Source organism: Ischnura elegans, chromosome 2 (genome assembly GCF_921293095.1).
Source record: "Ischnura elegans chromosome 2, ioIscEleg1.1, whole genome shotgun sequence".
Classification (NCBI taxonomy): Eukaryota; Metazoa; Arthropoda; class Insecta; order Odonata; family Coenagrionidae; genus Ischnura; species Ischnura elegans.
This window is the reverse complement of record NC_060247.1, coordinates 64980373-65008325: the sequence shown is the minus strand read 5'-3', so window position 1 is coordinate 65008325 and position 27953 is coordinate 64980373. Positions and strand designations below refer to the sequence as shown.

At 36.9% G+C, this 27953-nt stretch overlaps 1 protein-coding gene and 2 long non-coding RNA genes across 3 annotated transcripts; 2 read left to right on the top strand and 1 right to left on the bottom strand.

Annotated features, from left to right (window-relative positions):
- The first annotated feature begins 119 nt into the window (after nt 1-119).
- LOC124153883 lies at nt 120-13521 on the top strand. Its single transcript, XR_006863779.1, has 2 exons — nt 120-291; nt 13447-13521. It is a non-coding gene; the product is annotated as an uncharacterized LOC124153883 (long non-coding RNA).
- A 449-nt stretch (nt 13522-13970) lies between these two features.
- On the top strand, nt 13971-22063 carry LOC124153877 (SLIT and NTRK-like protein 2). Its single transcript, XM_046527259.1, has 2 exons — nt 13971-15643; nt 21316-22063. The coding sequence occupies exons 1-2, from the start codon at nt 14173-14175 to the stop codon at nt 21507-21509; spliced, it is 1665 nt and encodes a 554-aa protein (XP_046383215.1). The 5' UTR covers nt 13971-14172; the 3' UTR covers nt 21510-22063.
- Nucleotides 17721-19155, bottom strand: LOC124153878. Its single transcript, XR_006863777.1, has 2 exons — nt 18071-19155; nt 17721-17893 (listed from the first exon to the last, which is right to left on the bottom strand). It is a non-coding gene; the product is annotated as an uncharacterized LOC124153878 (long non-coding RNA).
- Nucleotides 22064-27953: the final 5890 nt, after the last annotated feature.

Below are 27953 nucleotides of genomic sequence, written 5' to 3'. Positions count from 1 at the left end.
TTTTTTTAACAAAATGAGTGTAACCATCAATGTAGCACAATCTTAAAAACCATGACCTTCATCAATTTTTCATGCTATCATGTTTTAGAGTGATAAGATTTCTAGTGTCATGCAACAGGTTTCTTTCCCTTTGGTCTTCTAACTAACTAGGCATTCCTTACTATCATTGGCATAAACCAGTGGTATCAAGGACGTATGAAAAAGGATTATCAACTTCTTGCAGAAAGTGACATTCCAGTGAAGATATCGACAAGGGACAAATTTGAGGAAAAATTTCACTAGCAATAACAGGTGGGTCTACGTAATAAAAGAATCTAATATGTGGCTGGAATAATGGCTAAGCTATGTTGACTCATTGTTTTGTGACAATTTAATCATTTACTTTTCCTATTCAGAACTTTTGTATCATAATTAGGCAATTTTTAATAGCTAATTTGATAATAATAGACATTTAAATTGGATCCCATTCATCAATTGTCACAAATTAGACAACAATAAGCAATAATTTGATCAGCATTAATATAATAATAGATCAGCTTTAACATCATGTTTTCCTAACACACGGGCGTAGCCAGGAGTGTGCTGTGGGCAAGAGGGGGAGGATTATGACCAAGGAGGTCAGGGAGGTGGAACCCTCTTCTGGGGAAAATGTTAACATTTTATCCCTAGAAATCACATTTTATGCTAATTTGGAACTTCAAGTTACACAATTCATGGGTCATCAGGAAGCTGTTTCGCTAACACATATTGGAGTAGTGGAATTAATTTGTGATTTCTTTTAATTCTTCCTGTTAAAGGTAATTGGTTTGGAGGGGCGAGGGAGGGGGGATGGCCCCTGTGGCTATGCCTATTACCAATGCATTTCTTTCCCATTGGATTATTATAACCCATGTATTACGTACAGAAGAAGGCTGAAGAGTAGAAAATAGATGGAGATGATAAAGAATTAGCACATACATGGCTCATTCTTAGTTTTTTATATGTATTTAAATTGTGCCATTACTTTTTGAGCCATGCCTTGTTATTTAATTTAGCTTGAAGTCACTTCAAATGCATTAAGATAAAAATGTTTAACTTAATGAAAGATGGCTGATCATATCTTATATAATATATTTTTAAATATTTAATGGAAAATTTTAAAAAGTAACAGAGTATATTTCCAAAATACATATGTACATGCATAGATACCCATTTGATTTCACCACATTTTTATGCATCAAAGGTAGTTGCATCAGTGACTAGTTGATGGAATTGAAATGATGCCCAATTTCAAAAGAGTAGAATAAGAATACTAAACAATTGCGTCCAGTGAACTGAGTATCCCAAGTAACATTTTTGGTTGGCCCTCTGTTGGCAGATGGTGGGACACATACAGCGGTTGGCCCATGGTATGATTTGGCCACCTCGCCAACCGTATCCCAACCAACGATTCCCCAACGATGGGCCAACAGAGCATTACAGTCGGGCCTTCGTATTCCCAACCAGAGGCCAACCCCTCTCCAACGATACACCGTTGGCCCTTTTAAATTCTGCCATCCGTTTCCGCACAAAAGCTATATTTTACTGGCATTTCTCATTTTTATAGAATGAGAGTTAAATTAATTTACCTTCTCACTTGATATGATACCGGTAGATAGAATCTTTACCTTTAACTCCCTATAAATCAAAATGAAATTAAATACATTAACAATCAATGCTATAGGACAAAGTAAGGTTACAGTGGTTAAAAGTGGAAAACAAAAAATCAATATCAGTTCAGAAGGTCCCGAACTTTTATTTTCACAAATTAGGACAATTTTTATTAGGACAAAATTACGAAAATTTCAACAGCACCTTTCCATATTACAATATGGCACACACAAAAACTGTCCATCTTCTTTGTAGGGCAACAAAACACACTTAGATAAAATCTGGGTGGACTGCAATTTGCATCCAGGTACTAAGTTTTTTACTACAAATATACCAATGGTACCACTTCTAAGAGGTAATTCAAATAAATCCTCCTTAATTTCAAACATGTCACACTGCAAGATGTACACCCCTGAGTTATTTGATTCAATTGCCTTCACAATTCCTATTCTCTGGTCTTCGGTAACGAAATTGTTAAGTTTAGTCCATTTTACTTAATTGGATTAATAAGTGCAAGATTTAGGGATATTAATAGGAATCACAGAAACACTGATTGAGTATAACAGTTAATGTATTTTCCATAAAATAATAATTGTCCAGTTGTTATTTAGGTTTACTCATACAAATTCAATCTCATTCTCTTCAGAGAGGACTAAATCACTCACTTTGTCCATTGAAACACTGTTTTCATTAAAACTTCCACTTATACTAGATATGCCACAATCTGAAAAAATATACATATTGATCTATCTAAATTAATGATGAAAAGTTTAAAATTCCACGAAACTATCTGTTTAAGGTAACATGATTTTAGGAATGCCAGTTTTGTAAGACTTACCAAATGAGGTCAATGCCTTATTTTTGTTAGAAGCACTCGACTTATTTTATTACAGTCTTTATATCAACTCACCAACCTGTCTGTTTGTCTGGTACAAATCTTGTAACTGAAATTTGACTCACTTCCTGTGAAGCAAAAACGCTGAAATTTTGCACACTTCTTCATTTCCGATGACAATACATGAAAATATAACTTTTTCTCTCCAACCCCCCTTTAACCACCCCCCAGTCAACCTATAGCCCCCCAAAACATGTTTTTGATCAAAGAAGTTCCAAATGGTCGATTTTCGTGTTTTGCGACCACAGTAAAAGTTATCCACCATAAAATTTCCCATCGACTCAGCCCTAGCTTGGGGGATTCGTCTTGCTTTACTCGGCGAGACCCCCGCTTTCGAAAATTTTTCAAAGTCCCTCCGTCGTCTCGGGTCCGGCTTCGGACTTGGAAAAATTTCGTCCGAATTCCGTCGTCCCAGGTCCGGACTCTGGACTTGGAAATTTTTCGGCACTTAGATTTTTTTCGAAAATCGTCAAAAAATTTTTCTTCCCTTCGAGCGCCTGCAGATTCGTAGTAATAAATATAGTGACTTTTTTAATACGTCACTTTTGGTTTTTCGGGGTCACTGAGTTTTTTTGCTTTGTGTCATATATAAACGTTGCTCATCCCCTGTAATCTAAATATAAAGGCTGGTTTCTAAAAAAAATTTTTTTATAAGAGCTTATTTCACTGCTATCACAAAGACAAAGCCCTAACAACCAAACAAGTCTTGGTTGTTAGGTTGCTAGGGAAACATGTGAACCGTATCCTGCAACGTATGCAATCAAGGTATACATCGTGCTTATTCACGGCCCATATCGAACTTCCATCGGTTAAGTTAGACTCTAAACATACAGATCTTATAAGTCTACAATTTTTCATGTGCCCTCCGGGATATATACACTAACAAGTCGTATTAAAGAAGCCTCCGCCTCTTGGAACCATTTATATCAAATACCATGCTGAAAACAGCAGAAAATTAGCAGAACATTACTTAAAAAAGAGTTATACATCATTTCCAAAAATTATCTTATAATATATTCTTAAATTATTACCTTAAAATAATTATTCTACCTGCACATAGTCGGTAGCACTGACTGTCAAAGCAAGCGATTATGCCATCCCTATTTTTTAATGAATAGATGCTACCGATACGATAACCATTTAATACGATAAATCGATTACAATGGAATTTCGCCCATCTCTACGTTGAAGATCTTGTCGGAATTTTGTTTGCAGCTCTCATGGTGGAAATTGAGGAAATGGTATGATGTCCCAACGGTGGCCCAATGATAATCCATTTCGTAGGGTCATCGTTGGGGATTTCCGTTGGGCCAACAGCATAAACCGTTTCGTTGGGCCGACGAACAAAATCTGCGTTGGGCCAACAGCGGAATTTGGTAGGCATATCCACCCACAATGAGCCAACCGTGACTACGGTTCCCCAACCGAGGCCAAACGGTCAATGTTACTTGGGATGTTACTCGGAATCAATTGGTCGCAAGTTGGAACAGGCCGGACACAGTCCTAACTTCCTTCTTGATATTTTCGAGACAGGAAATCTGTGATATAAGCTCACAAATAATTATGCACTGAATAATAATTTAGGGGCCATACATCTCGCGTCTAGGATATTTTGGCACTGAAGTGGGCGTGCAGTGTTAGGTATTCCTTTCGGCAAAATATGATGCTAGTTTGTAGGTTTGGCTCGTTACACATGATAACCACATATGTATATTCAAACAATTTTTATCGCATATAAAGTAATAATTAATTAGCATATGTCTTTTTATTTACTTATAAAAGAAATAGCAATATTGGCGGAAGAATTTTTGAAGTATGCAATCATACGCATAAGTATGCATTCAAATTCGGGTGTCCTTTTTTTTACCAAGTAAATAAGAGAAATCAATATCGATTAAGCCTTTTATGTGATTTTGAAACTTACTTCTTTTTAAATATCATTGGTTGTATTCTTTCATTGGCAGTTCAGGCATCTAAAATCAATGAATTTCAAATCTTACGATGAATTGAGATCCTGCCAGATCCTTTGGTTTTGCTTCACTTTGGATGTGTCTTTAGCCTATCATGTAAAAGAAATAGTAAAGGGCCATGGAAATATACTTAAGATGTAGTTACATTGCAATATTTTTTCATGCTTATTTCTTTAAAGTAAAATAAAAATACTTGAGCAACTAAAGTGTTAAGATATGGAATACAGTTAAAAAAAGGTGGTTCATTCTGTCTTCAGATGCTATTACTTTAATTTATAAGTTAATTTTAATCATCCACCAGGTATGTCATTCAGTGATACAACCCGAAGGTTAGTTCAGTCATTATGACACTGAAATATATCCCCATACGATTACCTATACATCACTGCCTTGATTACTAGTACCTACATATTCATATTTCATATTCCAATTCATTAAGCTCTCCTGTACCTATAAGGAAGGCAAATATTAATAATTCATTCGTATTGTACGGAGTAAAGTATTTTTTTGGAAGAGTTTCTTTTGCATAGCAAAGCGGATATGAATGACGGCAATTTTACAGGCCTCAAATCAGAAGGGCTCAGAAATCCAAAGTGAAACAATAATTAAGGATCTGGCTGCATCTCAATATCTCAAATCATCACGATATGAATTTGATAACTTTTATATGCCTGAATTGCCTTGATCATTCAAAGACGGAATACAATGGATGGTATTTAAAAAAAGCAGGTTAAAAATTTCTCAGCCCATTACTATTTTTTTTACAAGTTTATTTGAATAAATATGACTGCGTCATTTTTTGCCAAGATGTCCCGCAATGCCAACACGGCCACACCAATAAGATGTCTCATTCCAGTATATCTCATCCATTTCTAAGATAAACTGAGGCTCAAAAATTACCACATTTTTAAACGTTGCCTGATTTCACTTTTCTACCATATTGAAAATTGGATATATGTACATATTTATATATCTTACATTTTTGGAATTAGAAATGAAATATGCCAAGGTTCCAAAAGAATGAGGAGCAGCATAAATAATTATTAAAGCTGCATTCCTTTCTTTTGATTCTGTTTCTAGTTCCATAGTCATTATAATTAACCCTGATCAATACATTACTCTTATAATTGTTAGTTCTTACTTATAGTGGCGCTGCCTAGCATATATAGGGGGGGTTTAGGGGATAAAACCCTCCCAGAGCTCAGACTTTTTTAAAACTTAAATCCATTTTACTTAATTGCATTCATATTACTTATAGAATTTTGAAAGGATTTATAAAATATCCCTCAGAAAGTCGCAAAACTCACTATTTATCCTAAATTTTCTCTGGGAGGGCCCCCGCACCTCCCACTTACCCTGCCAGGTATGCCATACCCCCAGACATCAACGTATTGATTGCACCTTAAACCCCTCCTAGCTGTGACCCTGCTTACTTTGCTTGCCTATTTGCAAAAAGTGCCAGTTAAATATATTAATGGTAGAATAATATTCATAGCTAGTGAAATAATGTCATCACTATCTCTGTTGATTTCCTACGCTAATGAAAATACTTGATAATAATAATAAAGTCTTTATTCATCCTGAACACATTTACGTGTGATGGATGTCGTCATTTTTGCATTGAACAATTAGAAAATTAAAGTTGAAACATATATGGTTTACATTCTGATAGTAACATTTAAGTAGCATTAAAAATAATATTAAAAAAATGGATGAAGTCAAAAACACAAGGTGGAAGAATCAAGTTCAAAGTATTCCTTAATATCATACAATGGTCTATCCAGTAGCCACTTTTCCATCACACCATGAAACTTGTTAAAGGTTGTATGGTGAGCATATTAGGGCAGCATATTAAAAAATTTAATGTCAAGAGTTACCCTTTAGGTTTTGGCCAGTCTGCATCTAGTTACCTCTATGTAAATTTTATTTCTAGTATTATAACTGTGGACATCAGCCCTAGTTTCATACACTTTTAGATACTTTTTTACATGCAGTAAGCAATAGAAAATATACAAATTGAAGACAGTACATAATTATTTTCAGCTTCACGAATAAGGGTTAACAATGTACATAAGGTAACTGATTTTCATTACACATTACTCTCACAATTTTCTTCTGTAGTATGGGTACTTTATGAGCTTCACAGGCATGTCCCCATAGTCTGATACCATAAAGTAGGTGGGAATGAAAAAAAGCATGATAAACTGGTAGGAGGTAAGTGTCAGAAATGCACATTTTTAATTTCCTGATCAAGAAAGTGGCTTTTGAGAGTTTTATTGAGAACTGTAGAATATGTGAACTCCAATCAAGTTTTGAGTCTAGGTGAAGACCAAGGAGCTTCACTGGACCAGTAAATTCTTTTTTGAGATTGAAGAGGAGGGACTGGGTTCTATTCTGATTGAGTATCAAGTTATTAACTGCAAACCAGTCATTAGCTTGTTCCAGAATTGTTGGTGTTAAATTTGCTGCTTCCCCAGAGTCATTACAGGGTTGGAGAAAAGTTATGTCATCAGCATACAATACACAGTCAAAAGAGACATTATTAGGCAAATCATTTACAAGTACCAGAAATAAAAGTGGGCCTAAAACTGACCCCTGTGGTACTCCATATTGATTGTGCAGAGATTGAGAATGATTGCCATTCACCACTACTTTCTGATAACGGTTGGAGAGATATGATTTCAGTAAGTTAAGTTCCATACCTTGGAAACCACAGTGTCGTAATTTTTGAATGACAATGTCATGATTAACACGATCAAAGGCTGAGGATAAATCACAAAGGGTTAATAGGATAAACAGAGCCGATTTTCAATAGCTCTGATGTCATTGTTGATTATATATTCAACAGCTGCTGTGGTTAACTTTCCAGATCGAAAACCATACAGTGATTCAGAAAATAACTTGGTACTCTCAAAATGTGTATGTATCTGGGTGGACATTATGTTTGCAAAAATTTTTGCAAAGACTGGCATAATATAGTAATTGGTTGGTAGCTTTTTGGACAGTTCTCTTCCCCGGACTTCAGTAAAGGCGAAAGATTTATTCGCTTGAAGGGAAACAAGGCTTGAAGACTGGGATCACTTTAGAGTATTTAAGGTGGTCGGGAAAATGACCCTGTTCAGACAGGAATTGAAGATTTGTGATACTGGGCGGGCAATTAAATGAATCACTGATTTAATGAGGTTATTGGAGAGACCATATATATCCTCACTTTTTGAATTTCTGAGTTTGTGGACTGTTTGAATTATGTCCCTGAAGGACACTGATTTCCATTGAAATGGAGTATTATTAATAGTGACTTTATTTAGGTAATCACAAGCAGTTTGTCTAGATTGACCTATATCTGGCAAGATTTTTTTAGCTGATGACACAAAGTGTTCATTTAAGGTTTTAGGTTTAAGAGTCGTGCCACTTATTTTTTGCAAGAGACTTGTTTCACTCTTAATAATACACCAAGCTGCTTTACACTTATTGGGGGCATTGCTAATGAAGTTGTTATTGGCTATGTATATGCTTGGCTGTTTGCAATTCTTTGTAGTACTTCTTTTTTGAATCTAAGTAGAAGTTTTTGGAGTCAGCATTTCTCTTAGATTTGTAATCTTGATAGGAATTTTAACGTATCACAGTGATTACATTCAATGTAAATATCACTTGACACTCTGTTTTATACTCAATCGTATTTTACATCCACTTCAAGATGGTTTTCTCCTTAACAATTCATTATTTACTTTTATCACCATACCATTGTCTCAAACAAAGAAATAAAAGAAATCAAAATAAAAACAAACATGCTCACAAATAAACAAAACAAACAACAAATGAACTTCAAAACAGAAATAAACTAAACATATACAAAAGTGATATTGGTTATAAAGACACATGCATCAATTTGACATAAGGTTTCTAAGAATTTCAAGATGGGGGTGAACCAATTAATCTCATTTGCATTGTGATTTTTGACTATTATGGTCTTTTTAGGGAAGGCTTGTTCAAAGAGCAACAAGAAATTCTCAAGAAACAGAGGAAAATTGGTCTTGCCATCATGACCAACAAGAACTGCTTCCCATTCCATATTAGATAAGAGGAATTTAAAGTGGTCAATTTTAAACGGTGTTATAGACCTAGTTAGCATGGCTTTGGTTTTACTTTTAATCAGTCCATTTGTAAGTGTGTGAATGCAGAAAGAGATGGCTTGATGATTAGATAACATTGGATCCACTACATTCAAAGTGTAATCTTTCTTATCGAAAGTAGTTAGTTCTTTATCCAGGCAGGCTTTCATCCACGTTGGCTTAACATTAGCACAATATAAATTGTATGATCTTAGGAGAACACCAAGCTGTGAGGTTTTACTAGATGTGATGCTCATATCGACATTTAGATCAGTAACAACAACAATGTTCACTGAATATTTAGTCAAATAACCCAATAACTTCTCTAGTTGGTCACAGAAAATATTGAAATCTTCATTTGGAGAACGATACATATAGAAACAATCACTATTTTATACACTTTCAAATAAAATGCAGAGGCTTCTATGCGCAAGTCCACACAAAATTTGTCTATATTCAATTTCTTATATTCAGTGTGGATGGAAACAAATATGCAGGCTCCTCCGCTTTTATGTGATGTCCTGCAATATATGGAAGCAAGTTAAAAACACTGGATTTGACAGACTTTAGTTTCTTCTTGGTGTAGCCAATGTTCAGAGATACACAATAGATCATATTTGGCCATGCTGAGAAAATGAGCAAGTTTCAAAGTTTTGTTTCTCAAGCACTGAACGTTTAGAACTAGAACATTAAGGCCAGTAGCTGGCCTACACTGGTCGTTTAAACACCGTAAGGACAGGGATTTCTGACTACCTGTGGTTAACTTATAGGTCGGTATTTCGTACTTATCACCTGAATTTAGTCATGCATGGACGTTAGAGCTATTGATAGAAAACTTAGGAGGGTAAAAATTACCAACAACCTGGTAGCAATCGATGATGTCAACAAATTTTACGAGAAGCACAATATTGGTCATTCCATAATATCCTTTGGTAAACATAAGGTATAAGCATGCAAAAAATAAATCTTAGCAGTAAGAACCCAACAGTCTCTCCTAAAAAATGGAGTAAACTGAGAATAATAATGGTTAATCTAAACAAATTGGCATCACAGAGGAAAATATTAAGTGAAGTTGAATAATATCGACTGGAAAATTTTTACAGGTACAAGTAAAGCTTCAGCATATCCATCTGAAAAATTCAACTGTGCCTTCCTTTAGACCTAAAGCCCCTTACAAAAGAGGTATGAGGATTGTACCAAAAGTAAGGTTCCCAATGAGCTACAATGTTGAGCAAAGGTGAAAGGCTAAATCCCACAACATTGCCGTGCACTGTGGTTCCCCTATTCTCGAGACCGCCAGCCCACGATTCACTTTGTCGCTCATTATTGGCTTGGCAACCGTCAACAATGAAAGTGATGATCCCCGTCCTTGCCAACTGTGAGGATCGAGCAGTAGTCCGATATTTCCTTGCAAGGAAGTTACCGCCATTGGAGATTCTTCAGCAACTGACTGAACTTTATGGCGAAAGGTGCATGTCCAATCAGCTTGTCTGCAAATGTTGCAGGGCTTTTGTCGAGGGTTGCACGGAAATTCACGATGAAGAACGGAGTGGAAGACCGCCGGTTTTGGATTGTCCAGAAGATCAACAGTGAGCTGCTCAAAGATTGGAGGGTCACTATCCGTGAACTTGTTGAATGCATTCCTGAAGATTCCCACAGCACAATTGTAAGAACTTTAATAGAAACGTTGGGTTTACGCAAGATGTGAGCTTGCTGATTGACGGACACATGCAGCAACGCCTTGACTGTGCTTGCAAATTCCTTCAATAATTTTAGGGGGGAGGAGTTGCTGGTCTCTATTGTCACCGGAGATGAAGCGTGGGTATTTCATTTTATCCCCAAAACAAAACTCTTAGGTGGCAAACGCTTCAAGAGCGACGATGAAATCTGAGCAGAGGTCGCACACCTCCTGAGCGGGTTGGCAGGAGACTTCCTCAACTTAGGGATAGAAAAGCTGGACCACTGTCTTTAACCTTTTCCCTACCGTACACGTATATATACGTGTGGACGTTTCCTGACCCGGGAGACCACGGGCGTATATGTACGTGTGAGATTTTCCCGGTCAAGAAAATGAAACCCGTATATATACGTTTTCTAGCTCTCCCCCTTTCAGGAAGGTCGTGGGTTTAGGTCGCCTTTGTCTCGGAACCCAACGCTTCGGGGTTTAGGATTAACCCTCCGAATCCGGCAGCAGGTACCCGGACCCTTCGTCTTTTATAACCCCTCTCAGCGGTAAGGGACAGCGGTCATACAATTGTTTATAGAGTCAATTTTCGAAATAAATATTTGTTCATTTCTCAAGAAATATAAACTAAGAATTGAATTGTTTGTCTTTTGAGCAGCGTTTAGAATTTTTAAACGAAATTCTACGACAAATATTAACTTATATCTCGAGTTATGTATAAACATCAACATGGAAATTGTTGCTGCGTTAAATGCTTTGATAATAGCCTTAGAACTTCGTTTAAAATTTGATAATGCTCAGATAAAAATGAGGAATTATATTCTATGTCTGTAATTTACGTGCAAGCAACAATTATCCATTTGCTAAATACATATAAGCAATACATAAGTTGACCGCGAACCAATGCCGCAGGTATGGTCGTAAACCCGGAAAGGAGGGAGCACAACTACTCTCGGAGTCGGAGATAATGTGGAGTCCCACCGTGTAGGGGTCGAAAAAGGTTCAGCGAGACCCTTCTTAACGAATGCCCTCCAAAATTGCTCCGTACCACGAGAAAGAAGAGTCTCTTGGGGCTCGGTACAGCAGTCAAGCTAAGACGAAAACTCCGCGGTCTCGAAAGGGTTAAAAGTGTGTCGAAAAAAATGGAGACTACGTTGAAAAATAATCAAAAGTGTAAGCTTTTCAATGATGTGAAAATTAATATAAATAAACAAAGTTTTGTATTTGTAAAAAATATGGGAACCTTACTTTTGGTACAACATTCGTACATATCAGGAACATAGCCAGAACTTTGCTTTGGGAGGTACTTGGGTGTTATACGGATAACCCATTCTGAAATTGGGTTGTCAATAAAGCCGAAGAATTACGTAGTTGTTAAGAGATAGGCTGACAGAAGAACTGTGAGGGGAGCTATATCAAACCAACCTTATAATTGATGACCATTGATGGTGATGATTTATGTAAATGGAATACCATATCATGTGGTGCCCTAACTGAAAATGAATGAACCTTGGGACCAAACCATTGTACAAAGGTAGATACTTGCCAACAGATGTGGCATTTTTTTAGTGTCCCCCCCCCAAAAATTTCTGGTACCCCCCCCCCCCCCCCCCAGAAATTCCTCGAACTTCCTCCGAACTTATCCGCAGAAGGTTTTTTTGCGCAAAGGGGCCCTGTAGCAAGGTGCCCTGTCTCGCAAATTCCTGTCTCTGGAAAATCCTGTCTCTGGAAATCCTGCCTCTGGAATCAGCCTCTGAAACAGCCCCGAAACAACCCCGAAACAACCCCGAAACAACCCCGAACCAACCCCGAACTAACCTACCTGCAATGCAAGACTTATATAGGACTACTGCGGAGAAATACTTACTCCTTGGCAAGCAAGGGGAAATCGGTGCTAAGGCCTTAGTATTGCACTTGGAGTGAGAAGTTTTACCATTGTCCTATCACAACTCTCTCTCCCTCCAACACCTCACCCCAGTATCTCCTTCCCCTCCATGTGTTCCAATGAATATCCCTCTGATTCAACTGATGTCTCCAACCCAGAAGTTGAGGGGAAAAAATTCTGGCTGGTATGCTGTTGTCTCGAAACCAGGGAATGGTGTTTTGCGGAGCGGCCGTTTCTGCAGGGGCAGTGACGCATCAGTGGGCAGTAGTTGAATTCGCCTGGCTACCCCTCCACTCCCTGGAAGAATCCCTCCCCTCAAATCCTGTCTCGCCTTGCATAGGCAATCTCTCTTCTGCTCGTGGTCTGGTCGGAGGCACATGTCTAGTGAGGCATGACAAATTTAGAGCAATTATTCTGCGGGTATTTAGCTGGTAGTGTTTCCTTTGGGATTATGAATTACTATCATTGTTTTCTGTAATACTTGTGATTTTGAATACTCTACTTTGAATAGTTATAGAACGAATATACTCGTGAATTACTTTTTGCAATTTTTTCTTGTGAGCTGATTTTCTTGTTTGTGGAGTCTTTCCCTGATCCAGCTTGTGACCGACGGTTGGAGTATTTCCCTATGTCTGGGCTTACGTGAACAATCAACTAGATTTACGACGTAATGCCACACAATAGTCCTCGCATGGGTGAATAGGTATAAAGCCTAAATATCACGAACATTATTTTGGTCATTCTCAAGTGATTACTCCAACGATAACTCGAGTGATCACTCAGAAATGATCGTCGCTGGCAATTGCTTTTCCCGATCACTCCAATGACGAGGATTCCCATCGCTTTTTTCATCACTCATCTGGTTGCTTTTTCCATTGCTGTAACCGTCACTAAAACCCGATCAGTCAATCAAAATGCATGGTCGTATGGAGCGATTACAGGTAGGTCCTTCGTCAATGAGCAGTGATATCGGAAATGATGCGAAAAACGATGGCAGGAGGGGACATGTAATTCAGAAAAATGATCACTAGAGTGATCACTTCTCCAGTCCTCAAAAGCAATCGCTCAAGTGATCACTAAGAGTGATGAAAAAAATGATTATGTTATTCAGGCTTAAGGTATATGTAATGAGGACCAACATACGTACACCACTGCAAGGAAATAAGCATATTTCCATGAATATAAGCATGAGTACAATAAATACAGAGGGTAAAATCCCATTTTTCCGAATCTATTATGATGTTTGCATTCCAAAAATGTTTGTATTTCAGGTAACTGCCAACTCTTGTACTATGACACCTAGAGATAATGGCTACAGAAGATACCAGCTGGCACTCTCACTGCTACTATTCACACTGAAAACAACAGTCTTGGGCGAAATGGATGAATCTTCTTGCTTGCCCGAATGCCACTGTGATTTCAATCATCACCACATTGACTGCAGAGGAGCAGGATTTACTTCTGTCCCACAAAATTTTCTCACTGAGACTGTCTCTCTTGATTTGTCAGAAAACCCACTATCAGAAATAAAAATGTTTCCACAACTTGAGCACCTAAATGCTCTGAACATAACTAACTATGCATTGACAACATTACACAGTGGTTCCCTATCAGAACTAAAATCTCTTGAATACTTAAATCTTACCAACAATCTTTTACAAAAAATACCAAAAGACTTAGGAAGTCCCATGCTTAAGGTTTTGTTACTATCTCACAATGTTTTCCTTAAATTTGAGAATTTGACGGGACCTATATTGATCTCAGAAACACTTCAGGAATTAGACTTGTGTAATTGTTTACTATCGAATCTACCTGAAGGTGCATTTTCTTCACTTCCATCCCTGAAATATTTAAATTTGCACCACAATATTCTCAGAACTCTTCCTCCAAAAATCTTTCATAATGTTACCTTCCTCTCCCATTTAGATTTAAGTGATAATCTCCTCCACTTACCTTCTGACACATTTGAGCACAATTCATATCTTAAAATTCTTAACATGAGCACACATAATATCGAGTCATACAGTTGGGTTGATTATTTTGAGTTTACACATTATGTAAATGATGGCAACCAGGAAACTCCAATTCTGATTTCACCTTCAATTGAAACCCTTGATCTCTCTGGGGTAAGAATTAAAATACACAAACTATCCCTAAATTCTCTGCCAAATCTTCGACACTTAAAAATTGATGGCAGTATTTCAGCCACAAATTCTGAAGAATTTCAGAGCCTTAAAAATCTTGAAACATTGCAGATAAGTCTCAATGAACATGAAAATGTAAATGGTGACCTCTTCAAGGACAATAGTAAATTAAGATACCTCAAATTAACACTCAGGATTTCTCCCATTTCCACCCCACTGATTTCAGCCTCGATTACACATTTAGATGTATTTGCCTATGGACTTTCTAGTAAAAATATTGAAGATTACAATGAACTCACAAATAATTTGCCAGCAAAGTTGACAGGATTGGAAGTGATGAAAATCAAAACAAGATTCCGATTGGAACTTAAGGAATTCTTCCTTAGGAGGAACCCAAACCTGAGGGTTTTTGACTTATCAGAATGCAATTTACGCCAGATCCCACCTAATATATTTGCTAACAATCCCCATATCAAAGAAATCATACTTCATGATAATTACCTGACATCTGCCCGCACTGATGAAGATTTTCCTGGCCTGTTCTCAGAGCCAAACAATGCTGAGCATTTAGATCTTAGTGATAATCTTTTCAAACACATACCAAGGAATTTTTTTTCTAGTCTCACGTCACTGGTTAGTCTTAATCTTTCCAAAAATCCTCTTTTGGGCTGGGAGGAAGGCGCATTTTCAGAACTTAGCCACTTGGAAGTTTTAGACCTATCACTAACACATTTGCTACATCTACGCCCAGATTCATTTGTAAAAAACTTGGCCAAGGATCTTGGCTTATTTTCTCAAGGTAGCACCAGTGCAGAAAAAGTAATCAATAATACTAATAATAAAGCAAGTAATTATTCTTTCCATATACTCCACTTAAAAACTCTCAAAGTGCTTGATCTCTCAAAGGCAGGAATCTTGTCTTTGCCAAATAACACTTTCTCTGGGACGCCATCCCTAGAAAAACTAGATTTATCTAATAACATCCTAAGAATGTTGGATCTTAACATGCTTAAAGCTCATTTGCATAATTTAACATACCTCGACTTGTCAAATAATCCATGGAGGTGCGATTGTAAAATGGCTGAGCTACGAGATATGTGGGTAGCAAGAAATATGGATCCACTAAATCATTTTGTTGTATGTGACATGCCAAAACAACTGCATGGCCATACTTGGGATGCAATCAAAGATTGTGGTAATTTGACTCAACTGCAACACAATTCCAACCCACAGATTGCTTCAATCAAGGAAAAAACAAGCCAGAACACTGATCCCCAAAATAAATGCCCAAGTCAAAATGATGGAGAGAAACCACCCATTGATACCCAGATAACACGGAATTTGTATTACATCAATAATACACACAAAAAACGTGACCAAATACATATGTATAAGATGGAATACGATCGTATTACATCGGTATATTTCACGTAGAAGTGGTTCAAAAGTCCCTATGGATGTATGTATTCGTGCGTATTACAAATTGGAAATCTGAATACCCATACATGAATTATACATATGTATACAATGGAATACAATCGTATTACGTCTGTATATTTCACGTAAAAGTGGCTCAAAAGTCCCTCAGGATGTATGTATACATGCGTATTACAAATTGGAAATCTGAATATCCTTACATGTAATATACATATGTATCTGCAGGCCCTCGTACACGAATTATACATATTGATTTTCTGACCCACATCCACTTAATATCAATATGGATCAAACGGATGAATAAATAAAAGGAAACCAGAACGTACAGATAATAAAACATTTATTCAAAGAGAAAAATAAAATAATACACACAAATAACAAGTGTGGCCATGAATATTGCTAACAAGCATTAAGGGCCAGCAAACAGTAGGTGAAACTTAGTAAAAAAAAATGGCACAAAGATAAATCAAGTACAAACAATGGTTTGAGTTGGAAAATAGAAAAAAATGTTAGCACGGAACAAGCGTTGTAACCCATTGCACAAGAAGAAACCTGAATTCAGGAAACCAACTCTGCACAATTAGCCACTTTCTGAAAGGAGAAAAGAAGAAGTCAAGTTTAAAAGTCATGCAAAAATATATCTTTTTGTAAGATCTGAATAGGAGCTCAAGGCCTTTCAATTTTATTTTTATCAATTCATATAGGCAGTCAGTATTCTGTGAAGTCTGTAATTTTAGTACTAATTCTGTATTCTGAATGCAAATGAAAGTTTGGCTTCTCTGATAGATTCCAGACATAAGTTTTAAATTTTTTCATTTACCAATAATGTCGAGGTCCCAACTAGCACAGATTTGACCTTGTCCTTTGAGAAATCATATATTTTGGGGATATGCTTTCATTTTACAAAATTAATAGCCTTTCTCTTAAGAAGAATGAGAAATATGAGAAAAGATCATATGACTACTTTTAAATATAAATTAACTAGGAAAACGTGAATCCATTGGTATGCTTATTTATTACATGATACTAATATCCCTATTGTAAATCCCTACAGGGAAATTCCCTACGGGGAATTGGCAATGGGGATTTTCCCCGCAGGGAATCAATCCCCGCAGGGAATCAATCCCCGCAGGGAATCATTCCCCGCAGGGAATCAATCCCCGCAGGGAATCATTCCCCATAGGGAATCCTGGGTACATTGTGTACAAATTGTATTCTAAATTTTCATTGCAGATATAACCGAGAGTAATGGATAAATACCCAATACAAGTATAACATTTCACTGACTTCATTGGAAGTTAATTTCCCTTAACATTCAATCACTTAAGCTTTTTTACATTAGAGGCAACACATACCTTAAAGTACAACTAATAGTTGAATAATTACTCCAAAATTAATGGGCCAGAACCTGCAGGGAATCATTGAATTTTATTAATTTTAGGCATATCATTAGATGCCTAGTAAATACAAAAATACAATCAAATAATGAGGAAATTATACTGTAACCTAAACATTGTATCCTCAAAAACAGAGTAGGATTTATTATAATGTAAAATATTGTGTGCTTTACACTGATTTCCTTCACTTCATTTTCTAAATGCTCTGAACAGTCTGAGGAATAACTACAGGCACTCTCTCAAAATGATAAATCCAAGTTTTCACTGGAGGTACTATCACAAACGTCACATTCAAAATTATTGGCAAGGATGGGTAAAGCAAAACACTTATTTTCAACTTTTATTGGAGAAGTTGATCGAGATTGATGAACCAATTGATCGAGAACAGCCACTTCTTTGTTCCTGTTTGATCTTATACTTCATCTAAGTTTGTACCCTCTTTTCTGTAAAAGTTTTTCACTTGTGTTAGGAATAATGTGGTCCTCTAGCATCAATGGATACGAATTTTCTTCATCAGCCTTCTCGTTACCATTTCCGGGGAAAGCATGTTCCTTTTGCACCTCCTTGGGCTCTTCATGCTCCAGCAGGAGAATTTTTCTCTTCCTAATTACGGGACAGTCTGGAGAGACTGGGATGCTCTCATCCGGGCAATCTTATACATGTGGCGTCACTGTTTTCTTTATCATCAAAGGACCTTACATCATTTTCCAGTGCATGTAGTTTTCTGCATTCTCTTCCAACTGTAAGGCATTAGTGAAAATTTTACTGAAGACACAAATCAATACCTAAATGATAATGTTCATCTTAAATAATTATTGGATTGAAATTAGGGATTCATAAATCGTATTACTCGTGAAAGAGTAGATACACAAATTTGGTGATTTCTATCGAATAAAGAAAATGTTCCATTTACTTACATTTACCACTTTACATTCTCAGCACTACTATGCTGAAAAAGGCACCTTCCTCAAATCTCATCGTGCATCTTAGAGCCACTTTTTCCGGCGTTGATTTCATGGTGACTGAGAAAGTAATCTTCCAATCCCTTTTCCTAGTCTCCACTGCGAAACACGTATTATTTTCCTCTTCCACAGCGTAATTCGATGTAAATTTGCTTGTAAAAAACAAGATTTTCCAGCACAGATAGTTTCACAAAATACAGTAACAACGAATGTAAACACAGTTTCGATAGTTTCGATTTTGTTTCGATAGCGATGGCTAGTAAGATGGCCGCCGGCCGTTCTGGCGGAAGTTTCGAAATACGAATTTTAATCCGTCATATTTAAATAAGTACGTGATATAATGGGTAAAAATTTGTAAATTAGGTGTATTATACGCCAAATATATATTTTCCGTAGTTATCAAAAGTTGTGCAAATACTTGGTTGTCGCTGTTTGCACATTTTGTAGCCTAGAATGATATATGGGTGACCACATGCATACGATACATACCATTTTTCGAGTAATTTAATTCAATAATATAAAAATTATACATAAATTACCCATCGTTTAAATTTAAACGGAAAACTCCTTTGACATAGGTAACATTACATCATGGAATATGGATTGAATCCAAATGAATTCCATGGTACATTTCCTTGGTAGTTATGATGGAAACTTCTACATGAAATCCATCTATGATCCATGTGGATTCCATTCCTTATATCCATCATGGATACATCCATCACTTTTCCACCATGGATTCCATGAACGAGTGTTGTCTGGGCAGTAAGGAATTATAATTCCCTGCAGGGATTTCTAATTCCCTGTTGGGAATTCTATTTCCCTGTAGGGAATTCTAATTCCCTGTAGGGAATTCAAATTCCCTATAGGGATTCCACTATATCATACAGGGAATCGATATTCCCTGCAGGGAATTATATTTCCCCATAGGGAACCTCAATTCCCTATAAGGAAAAATAGATCCCTATGGGGAACTAAGAATCCCTGCGGGGAACTACAGGGAATTTCAATTCCCTGCGGGGATCAATGGGGCATTTTCAATAGGGATATTACTACCATGATTTAGTAGCGGATGACTCACACAGAAAAAATATAAACTTGTGATATCAAATTTTCAAACAAATAAATTTCATACATAACCGATGATTTCAGGCTTAACTTTAAGAAACCTCTCCATTATGGTAAAAAAAAAAATTCCCTCAAAGCTTACCTCGGTATTAACAATTCCACCTGGTCTTCTGGCTTTGCTTCGTCGTCTTTTCCGTAATCCATTCTCCTCTTGTCCAGGCCAAGCTATTTACATCGTCGCCTGCTGGGTATGCGCGAAAGAGCATGAAAAGAAAATTATAAGTAATTAATTTGGCCCGTACGCACATTTTTCTTACATATAATGACAAACTTTCGCATGAAAATTACGTATTTATCTTGTGTTAATAATAATGACGAAATGCACCTTGATTGACTGCATTTCAAGATGAAATAAATATTACATTTTGCTTTAAGGGAACAGATATTACACGACCAATACTTCTTGTTCGTTAAATAATTAGAAGTAGAGGGCAAAACCGCTCGGAACCTCTAGGAATCTATTAGTGACAAGGCTACGCTGATAAGTCTACGGTCAAAGATGTTACGACTAAAGCATAGGATAACTAGGAATGCAAGAACTACAATACAGTAGGTTGTGGTAATAAACAGCGATAAAACAACTTACACGTGAACGAAAACATTCCTTAAACAATTTTTTCTGCTCTTAATTAAGAGAAGAAAAAATTTAACTTCAGCCGCGAAGCACGGAATTACTATACGACGCATAATCTATTAATTTATACCTACGTACAAGATTGACATTACTATGTTTTACCATATAACTTCAATGGAGACCAGTCTCCTCGATACATAACTCAACAAAAAAGGAAAACAATAGCCAAACATAAACAATATAATTACCTCTATTGGCGCAATGTGGTCAACACATTGCGCCAATAGTTGTATCCAAATATACTCAAATAACATAATTAATGTAGTCTATGTAGGCGTACAATACAATAAAAGATAAATCATACCTTACCTTAATAATCCAGTGACAGGAAACTGCTGGAGCTGGCTTGCACGAATCGCAATAACGTGTGGGATTGAAGCACATTTCCAGCAAAACATAGCTTCGGGTTGAGCACACCATCCACACGCACCGGTTATCGAGGATTAAAACACTATGTCAATTCTTCCAATTAGTATAATAATACAAACAAATATAAAATTAACTATACATCAGTAGCTAGTTAATAACGGATTTCCTTTTGTTTATTAGCGTTGATGCCGGAGTTCCTCCTACAGCACGTTCTCGTAGTCTCGAACGAAATGCCGAGGCCGAGGTTTACTGTCAACGAGATTATAACTGTATCACTCCCACTCACTTCCCTAGCGACAGTGAGCCGCGGAATTGAGAATTTAATTTTTTGTCTAAACAGTTACATTAAAATATTGTTTAAAAAATCAAACTTCGCTTTTACTTTTGATCTGTGCAAGTACTATGTTTTGTATTTTTCATGTATTGTGAACCATTTTTCCATGTGTATATTTCGCGGATAGAAACTGAATTTTACATATGTAATACGTCTGTATTTCGCGTGCATTTACAAATTAACATAAATAGCCGCCATATTTACTACCCTTGCTCACATCGACTAGTATATGATTTATTTTTAAGCTTTCTGGGTATAAATTCGAATGGATGAATGATCATTAAAATAGGGAAATCTGGCGTTTGCTGTGAACATATTATTTCTGGAAAAAATGTTTATGAACGTTTCGCAAGACGCCACGAAAATCTACCTCCCAAGTATTACAGGAAATATACATAATGTATATTTTGTGTATTTTTGGCCACATTTACATATGTATTTCCTCTGTATTCATACATATGTAAAAGTGGTTCGTGTTACACGATAAATACATTTGTATTTTTGTGTATTTTTGACCACATTTACATAAGTATCCAAATTTCAAAATACACAAAAAATACAAATGTATTTATCGTGTAACAAGTGCCACTTTTACATATGTATGAATACAAAGGAAATACATTCAATAATACATATGTACTACAGATGTAATACATAACAAAAATATATATGTATGTGACCCATGAAAATACAATATATATACATATGTATATCCAAATGTGTGTTGTTGGGGTAATCACCTCTTTTCTGACTTCTTAGAACCACAAACAGAGCCAAGCTCTTTCAGTCCCGAGGGAAGAGGAATTATCATGGGATTAGTGGGAATGCTACTAGCAATTGGGCTTGGATCAGCTCTTTACTATTTTGTGGTAAGTAAAAGATATAGAGCACTGTCAGTGGATAATGATGTATCTGAGTTAGACCTGTAGCAATGTGGAAGAAGCCACCCTTATATGACCATTAGCGGATTGGCACATGTTTCCGAGAGGACTCTATCATTGAAAGTGTAAGAGTAATAGATTCAATGGATGCCAAAAGTTAGCAATTCTTCTTTGTCAGATCATATGCGCTGTACAAAATGTGAGAGTTAAATGAAAACAAATGATATCACACAGATGTGTGTCTATACATTGGTAGAAGACAAAACTGAGTGAAGAAAGCATAGAGGATTATTGTGTTCACTCTATTTAATGGAGACCTCAATTCATGTATTAGAACTTATTAATTGTTCAAATTAATAAACTTATTTATTAGCATATTCTGGCATCTTATATGAGATGTTGAAATCCTCATTTTTGATTTTTTTTAAAATCATGTTTATACATACTCCCCAGGAGTACTGACATTGTATATTATTAATGATTATCCTATGACATTACAGATATCTCAAATATCTTACATCATGTCTTTTAACTTCTGTATTACTCAACATGCATCAATAATTGTTACTCAAAATATATATAAATAAATAATTTTATGCACACTACAGTTATTTTTCCTTGGCTTTCCATCAGAAACCTACAAAACCATCTCCTCCTAAAATATTGAGGCATTTACGGCCTTGGAATGTTTGCTGTGAGGAGAAAGTCATTCATAAACTGCACAGCAGCATCATTTCCGTTTTATACTAGGAATTTAATTGAAATGATGAATGGACTCCAGCAACCAAGTTTTTCTACCAGCACCAACTGCACAATTTACGAGGGTTGCCTAGGAAGTAATGCACCACAATTTTTTTCTCATTTGACAACAATGGTGCGGATGCAAAATGTCACATATGAATTATCTGAAGTTTCACGAAAGTGCAAGCAAAATTTCTGGCTCTTCCAACAGCTATAGCATAGGTGCAGGACAACTTCAAATGGCATTTGGAAGTGTTATATATTATGAGCAATGTTCCGCCATGTATATATTACTGCAGAGAAGGAAACTGTAGGCGTTATTCAAAAACGTTTGTGCAGAGTCTATAGAGTATTTGCTGGTAATAGGAATGCAATAAGTCACTGGGCTAAGAGGATGAGAGCATCAGAAGGCTGTTTGGCAGTGCTCCAAGATTTGCAGCGGTTGGGAACTAGAACAAGGATTGATACCAATGGTACAAACATGTCCTTTTTTTGCGCAATCGGAGGGCCGTATTATGGGTTGGAGTTAACGTGGAAAATTAGAGTGGTTAGTTGAAATATCACTATTTTCTGTGTGTAATTATCAATACATGCAATGAATAAATGCCAAAGAGAAATAATAATGTGCATTACTTTCTTGGCAACCATTGAATAATGACTCAACCAATGAGACTCTCCTCTGACCTCAAGCCCACACCCAAAATGCCGTTTGCCCATTCACAGACGCAGGAGAGAATGTCATCCTTGGGTCATCATCTACTAAGCTACTGTCCTCTTCTATCTCTAGTCAATGATGGTGTTTTGTATTTGAGTGCTAATCACAGTTCGGGGGTATCTGAGTTACTGGTAGCAATTACATTTCATTTACTCATTCCATGTAATGATTTCATTTAAAAAATGTTGCTACTATATATTTGTAATCTCCTGAATGATTCATGAAAGTAAACCAAGCAGAAGATGATATTAAATTAGGTTGATATAAATCTAAAACATGTAGAGATGTTGTAACATGTTGAAGACATCTAAGAGATGTTGTAATATGGAATTCCAGGTTCAAAGCCCTGTTGAAGTGCTCAGACACCCCTCAGTATAATTCCTATGAGTACAAAATGGTGCAGGAAAAGTACCTTCTCCCCCTACTCTAAAAAATGAGGAACATGCATACAGTGGCTCAATCCAGGGAAGCTTTACCCTAACCTATACAAACAACTCTATGTATGGTATAGTCATGGGTGTGCTGAAATGAATGCTACACATGATCCATATGCTCTGACGATCCCTTTGCATGATACTTAGAGGCGGTGGCCGACAGCTGAGGACATGAGGACATTTTCAACATGAGAGAAGGGTATGGAGGAAAGGGTGGGCATTCTCCGAAAAATCTCTGCCACCACTAGGATTTGAACCCAGGCCAAATGGGTGGTAAACCAGCACTCTAGCCACCAAACCCCACAATGCTTCGAGTGCTCCATCAGTGCAACAGTTACTTTCCTTTTTTAACTGGTTTTTCGAGCATTTTCAGGGAGTATTAAAGCCGTTTTACTTGGGGCAGGTCATTGTGCAGGTTAGCACTGAAAACATGTTGAAAATGCAAGAAGTATGCGAGCTTGGAATGAGAGCAGGGGCTATTTTGCCATCTTTCATGTGTTCCAGTCATTCACTCCTTCACACGATGCAATTTTGATTGCGCCTTTGTGCACACCTCAGATTGTGCAATGACGTGCCCTGTGTATAACAGCCTATATAGTGGGTTGTTCACAGGGAGATGAGTAAAGAAGTTCATTCACTCAGAGATTCAACCCAAAGGTTGATTTTGAGATGTGAGGGTATACTCTTTATGCATACAGTAAAACCTCTATTTAACTAACCCCTAATACAGCGAAATTTTAAGGAAACCTCCATATTTCAAAGTCATTGGCCCAGCCCCGGACCCGTACAATGGACAATGTACGCAAAGAAAAGCCTCCCGTAACGAACCTCGCTAAGTCTGAAAATTTCCTTCTGTGAAGTCTGCGCTTGGGCTCAAAACAAAGAAAGTGCCCATCTAGGAGGGATTATTGAGAAAAAAAACGTAATATTTTACATTTACAAGCAATTTTTCCATCGATATGTACATAATAAGGAGGAAATAGAACTGCAACATCTCAACCACTCCGCTCCAAAGGGCTCACACCAGAGATCCACAGAAAGGAGGTTTTGGAGGAAACTTGACGCTTTAGCTAGGTGAACGCAAATCAACGATAGTACTGTGTTTTGCCACAGAAGAGCAGGTGTGCCAACAGAATGCCGGTCGTGTTCAGCTTCTGTGAAGGCATCATCATCTGCGATTGCCACTGCGGCCTCAGCGCATTGCCCACTGCCACGTTTTTACTCGTGGTAACTAAATCGCCCTTTAACTAAACCGCCCAACTTGCATCGTTGTTTATGGATACATTGTTTACATACACAACAAGACTAAATAGCAATATAAGTTCTTACAAGAAAAATTGCTCCATAAAACTGCCAATCGAAATCGACTTTAATTATTTCACTTCAAGAATAGTATCGACCAGAAACTCAGGAAATTTATAAATAAATTTAAAAATGCGTAATTCAGAGGCATCACTTTTGACGTTCCCTTAACTTAAGACCATAGCTTAAGTAAGCGCTGAGGCTCTATGCAGAATGGATGAGAAAACAATAATTTCTATCAAAAATATGCAGTGAAAATAGCCACATTATTTGATGATAAATAATAAAGAATGTCTATCATTGTTATAGGAAAATTTTTTAGTGAACAAAGCAATATTGAGGAACATACGCCACTTGCAACCTAAAGCATACGAGACACTTACAAGGGGAGACCACGAAAGTTGCTCCGCCTTTTTCAATGCCGTATTTTTTTATGGCCTTCGGAATGGTGAACACATCCCTGAACTAGTAGTGGTTCCATTGGATGGGCCTTAGTTTGGCTGTAATTAATTAATTTTCATGCGGTACTTTTCACAGGCCGCGTATAGTTTAATGATATCACCCCCTCATTAGGAGGATTTGGTTCCCCGGGTGGTGTCCGTGAACGCTGACCACTACCCCACTTGACCCTCCTGATGTGAGGGTGATATCATGATACTATACGCGGCTTCTGAAAAGTACCGCATGAAAATTAATTAATTACAGCCAAACTAAGGCCCATTCAACGGAACCACTACTAGTTCAGGGATGTGTTCACCATTCCGAAGGCCATAAAAAATACGGCATTGAAAAAGGCGGAGCAACTTTCGTGGTCTAACCTTGTTAGATAACCATACGACGACGCAAACCACACCTCACCTCTAAATATCGAAACCCTTTATGGTGGAGTCACGGTTTTTCCGGTCCCAACAAATTCGTTGTATGGAGGTTTTACTGGACCTAAAGCTCACCTTGAACTAAGCAACAGGCATGAGAATATCAACCATTCAGATTAGGGGGGTCACCTCCTTTCCCTGGTCCTCATCTAGACCTGGACACCTAGGCACTTTGAGAATTTTATTTAGGATTGTCCAAAAATTCATTTTTTCCAATACCTCAATGAATTTTGCATCATAATATCTTGCATAGATGATTTTAGCGATGGGAAAAGTACGATTGACAGAGGAGAAACTTAACTATATTTTGGCTTAATTAATGGATTCTTTTAAACAAGTATGAAATGGGTTGCATTTCAAGTAAGATTTGGGAATATCCACCCAAGGTTTGAACCAGAAACCCTTTGGTCAGCAGCTAAGTGCTCCACCCACAGTGGTGTGCAATGAGGGCATCTACTCTGGTATCACAGCATAGCATTTCAATTGGTAGCATGGTGCCTTGTTGTCCTGGGCTTATCCAGAATTAATCAAAGAAAGAAGGAGTGGGAGAAATGACTGTGGACAGCAAGGTTGGTCAGCTTCCTGTCATTGTCTTTTGGTTTGGACTCGTTCCCTGTTAGTCTGATCAACTGGTAAAAGTTATTTTGCATCAAGGAGGTGCTAAAAATCATCGTTACTTACTTGAGCTCAGCGTATTCCTTGAAAACAAGCTAAGATAGGTACTTTACAGTACAATATACACTATCTATAGATAAAACTGAACTTTTTGGAGGTACCTCTTTGCACAAAAATATTAGTTTCAGTTTAGTGTGCAAACACAAAGAATCTAAACATGAGTGCAGTAGACTATTAGGATGTTTGTCGGCCTGGCCATAAGAAACCCATAACAAGCTTACTTGATAAGTGCTTTCCTTATTTCTTCCTTTCAACTTATCTCAATGACTTATAATGTGCTGGCTGGGGAGGGACACATCTGTTCTCATCCGCTCATTTTTGCAGTTGGCACATTGAGTCGAGCCTGAATACCCAGGGCCATGCAAATGTGGAGCGACATAATAAATCTGTGACCAAGGGGAGGGGAATAATTAATAGATGATAAATTTGAATAATACATCGATTCCAGAATTTATATTCTGTTAATTTTTTATGAAGAATACAAAAATTGTGACATGCAGGATGCATAATTACCTACCTCAGAGGTAACCTGAGTAGTGGCGCATTGGGGGTCTAACCCCTCACCTTCCATAGGGTCGAAAGATACTTTACAGTACAATGTAAACTATCTATAGATAAAACTGAACTTTTTGGAGGTTCCTCTTTGCACAAAAGTATTTAATTATATTTTCTGGTAAATTTATTTATAATAATGGATTAAAATATAAATTATAGTTTTTAGTAGGGCCTATTTTACAGGCTTTGATATTGATAAACTTTCTTTATGAAAGAATAATTAAAAAACCATCGTTTTTAAGCCTTGAAAATTTCAAATTTCCAAAATCTCCAAACCCCCCCCCCCCCTTTTTAACTGGAGAGAATTTTCCTAAACCTCTAGTTTGCCCCCTCCCGCATGGTCCAAACTTTGATCCGCCACTGAACCCAGGACACCGCATGCCACTGCTAGGCTATCCTCCCATTGGTAAAGAAGTAGACGGGGATATAATGCATAAATTTCCATTGTTTCTCTTTTATTCATGTAATGAAAATGTATTAAAAATAGATGCTTGTCTCTTTACTTTCTATGTGTGAATTTTGATAAGGCATGCACAAATAATCTTTTCACATTCTCTCCTGTCTTCTTTGTTAACATCTTCCATCTTTTATACAAAGGCTCATATATCTCATTTGTAGGCCTTTCTCCACTATTTTTCTTGTCCAAATACGTCCTTCGATAATTAATTAGTTTCCATAACGTCCATCTAACTGAAGAATGCTTTTTTTGACCAAATTCATTTAGAGGATCAAAGTTATTGGTGATTGGAATGCACATTATATGCACATAAATGTATGTAACAAATGTTATTTCCTTAACTCAATGAAAATAAGCATCAGAATTGAATAATGCTTCGTTTTATTACCATTTAAGAAATACAAAAAACAAATTAATGAACTGTGGCTGTCCGTTTTTTAAACTTTGGCTTCTTAAAGAGAAGTCTTATTTATTACAAAATTTAAAAAAATCATAATGTTTATGTAGAAAATTCAAGAGCAAAGTATAACCAATATTAATTCTATATACATAGGTTTATCATAATTTAAAAGGTATAATGAAGCCAATATTTTATCTGCCATTCGAGAACTTATAGGAATAGTTTCCGCAATATGCTCAATGCTAATACCGCTTATACCACATCACGCACAATGCTTATGCGACATTATCTTTGAATTTTGGCGCGTTTTTAACACAAAAAACAAAGCGATACCCAAG

What these genes read in the sequence shown, in the direction of transcription:
- LOC124153877 (XM_046527259.1), top strand. Translation starts at nt 14,173, where the DNA reads ATGAGCACACATAATATCGAGTCATACAGTTGGGTTGATTATTTTGAG. An exon ending in AGAGAAACCACCCATTGATA is followed by an intron (nt 15,644 to 21,315) that starts CCCAGATAACAC and finishes GTTGTTGGGGTA; the next exon opens with ATCACCTCTTTTCTGACTTC.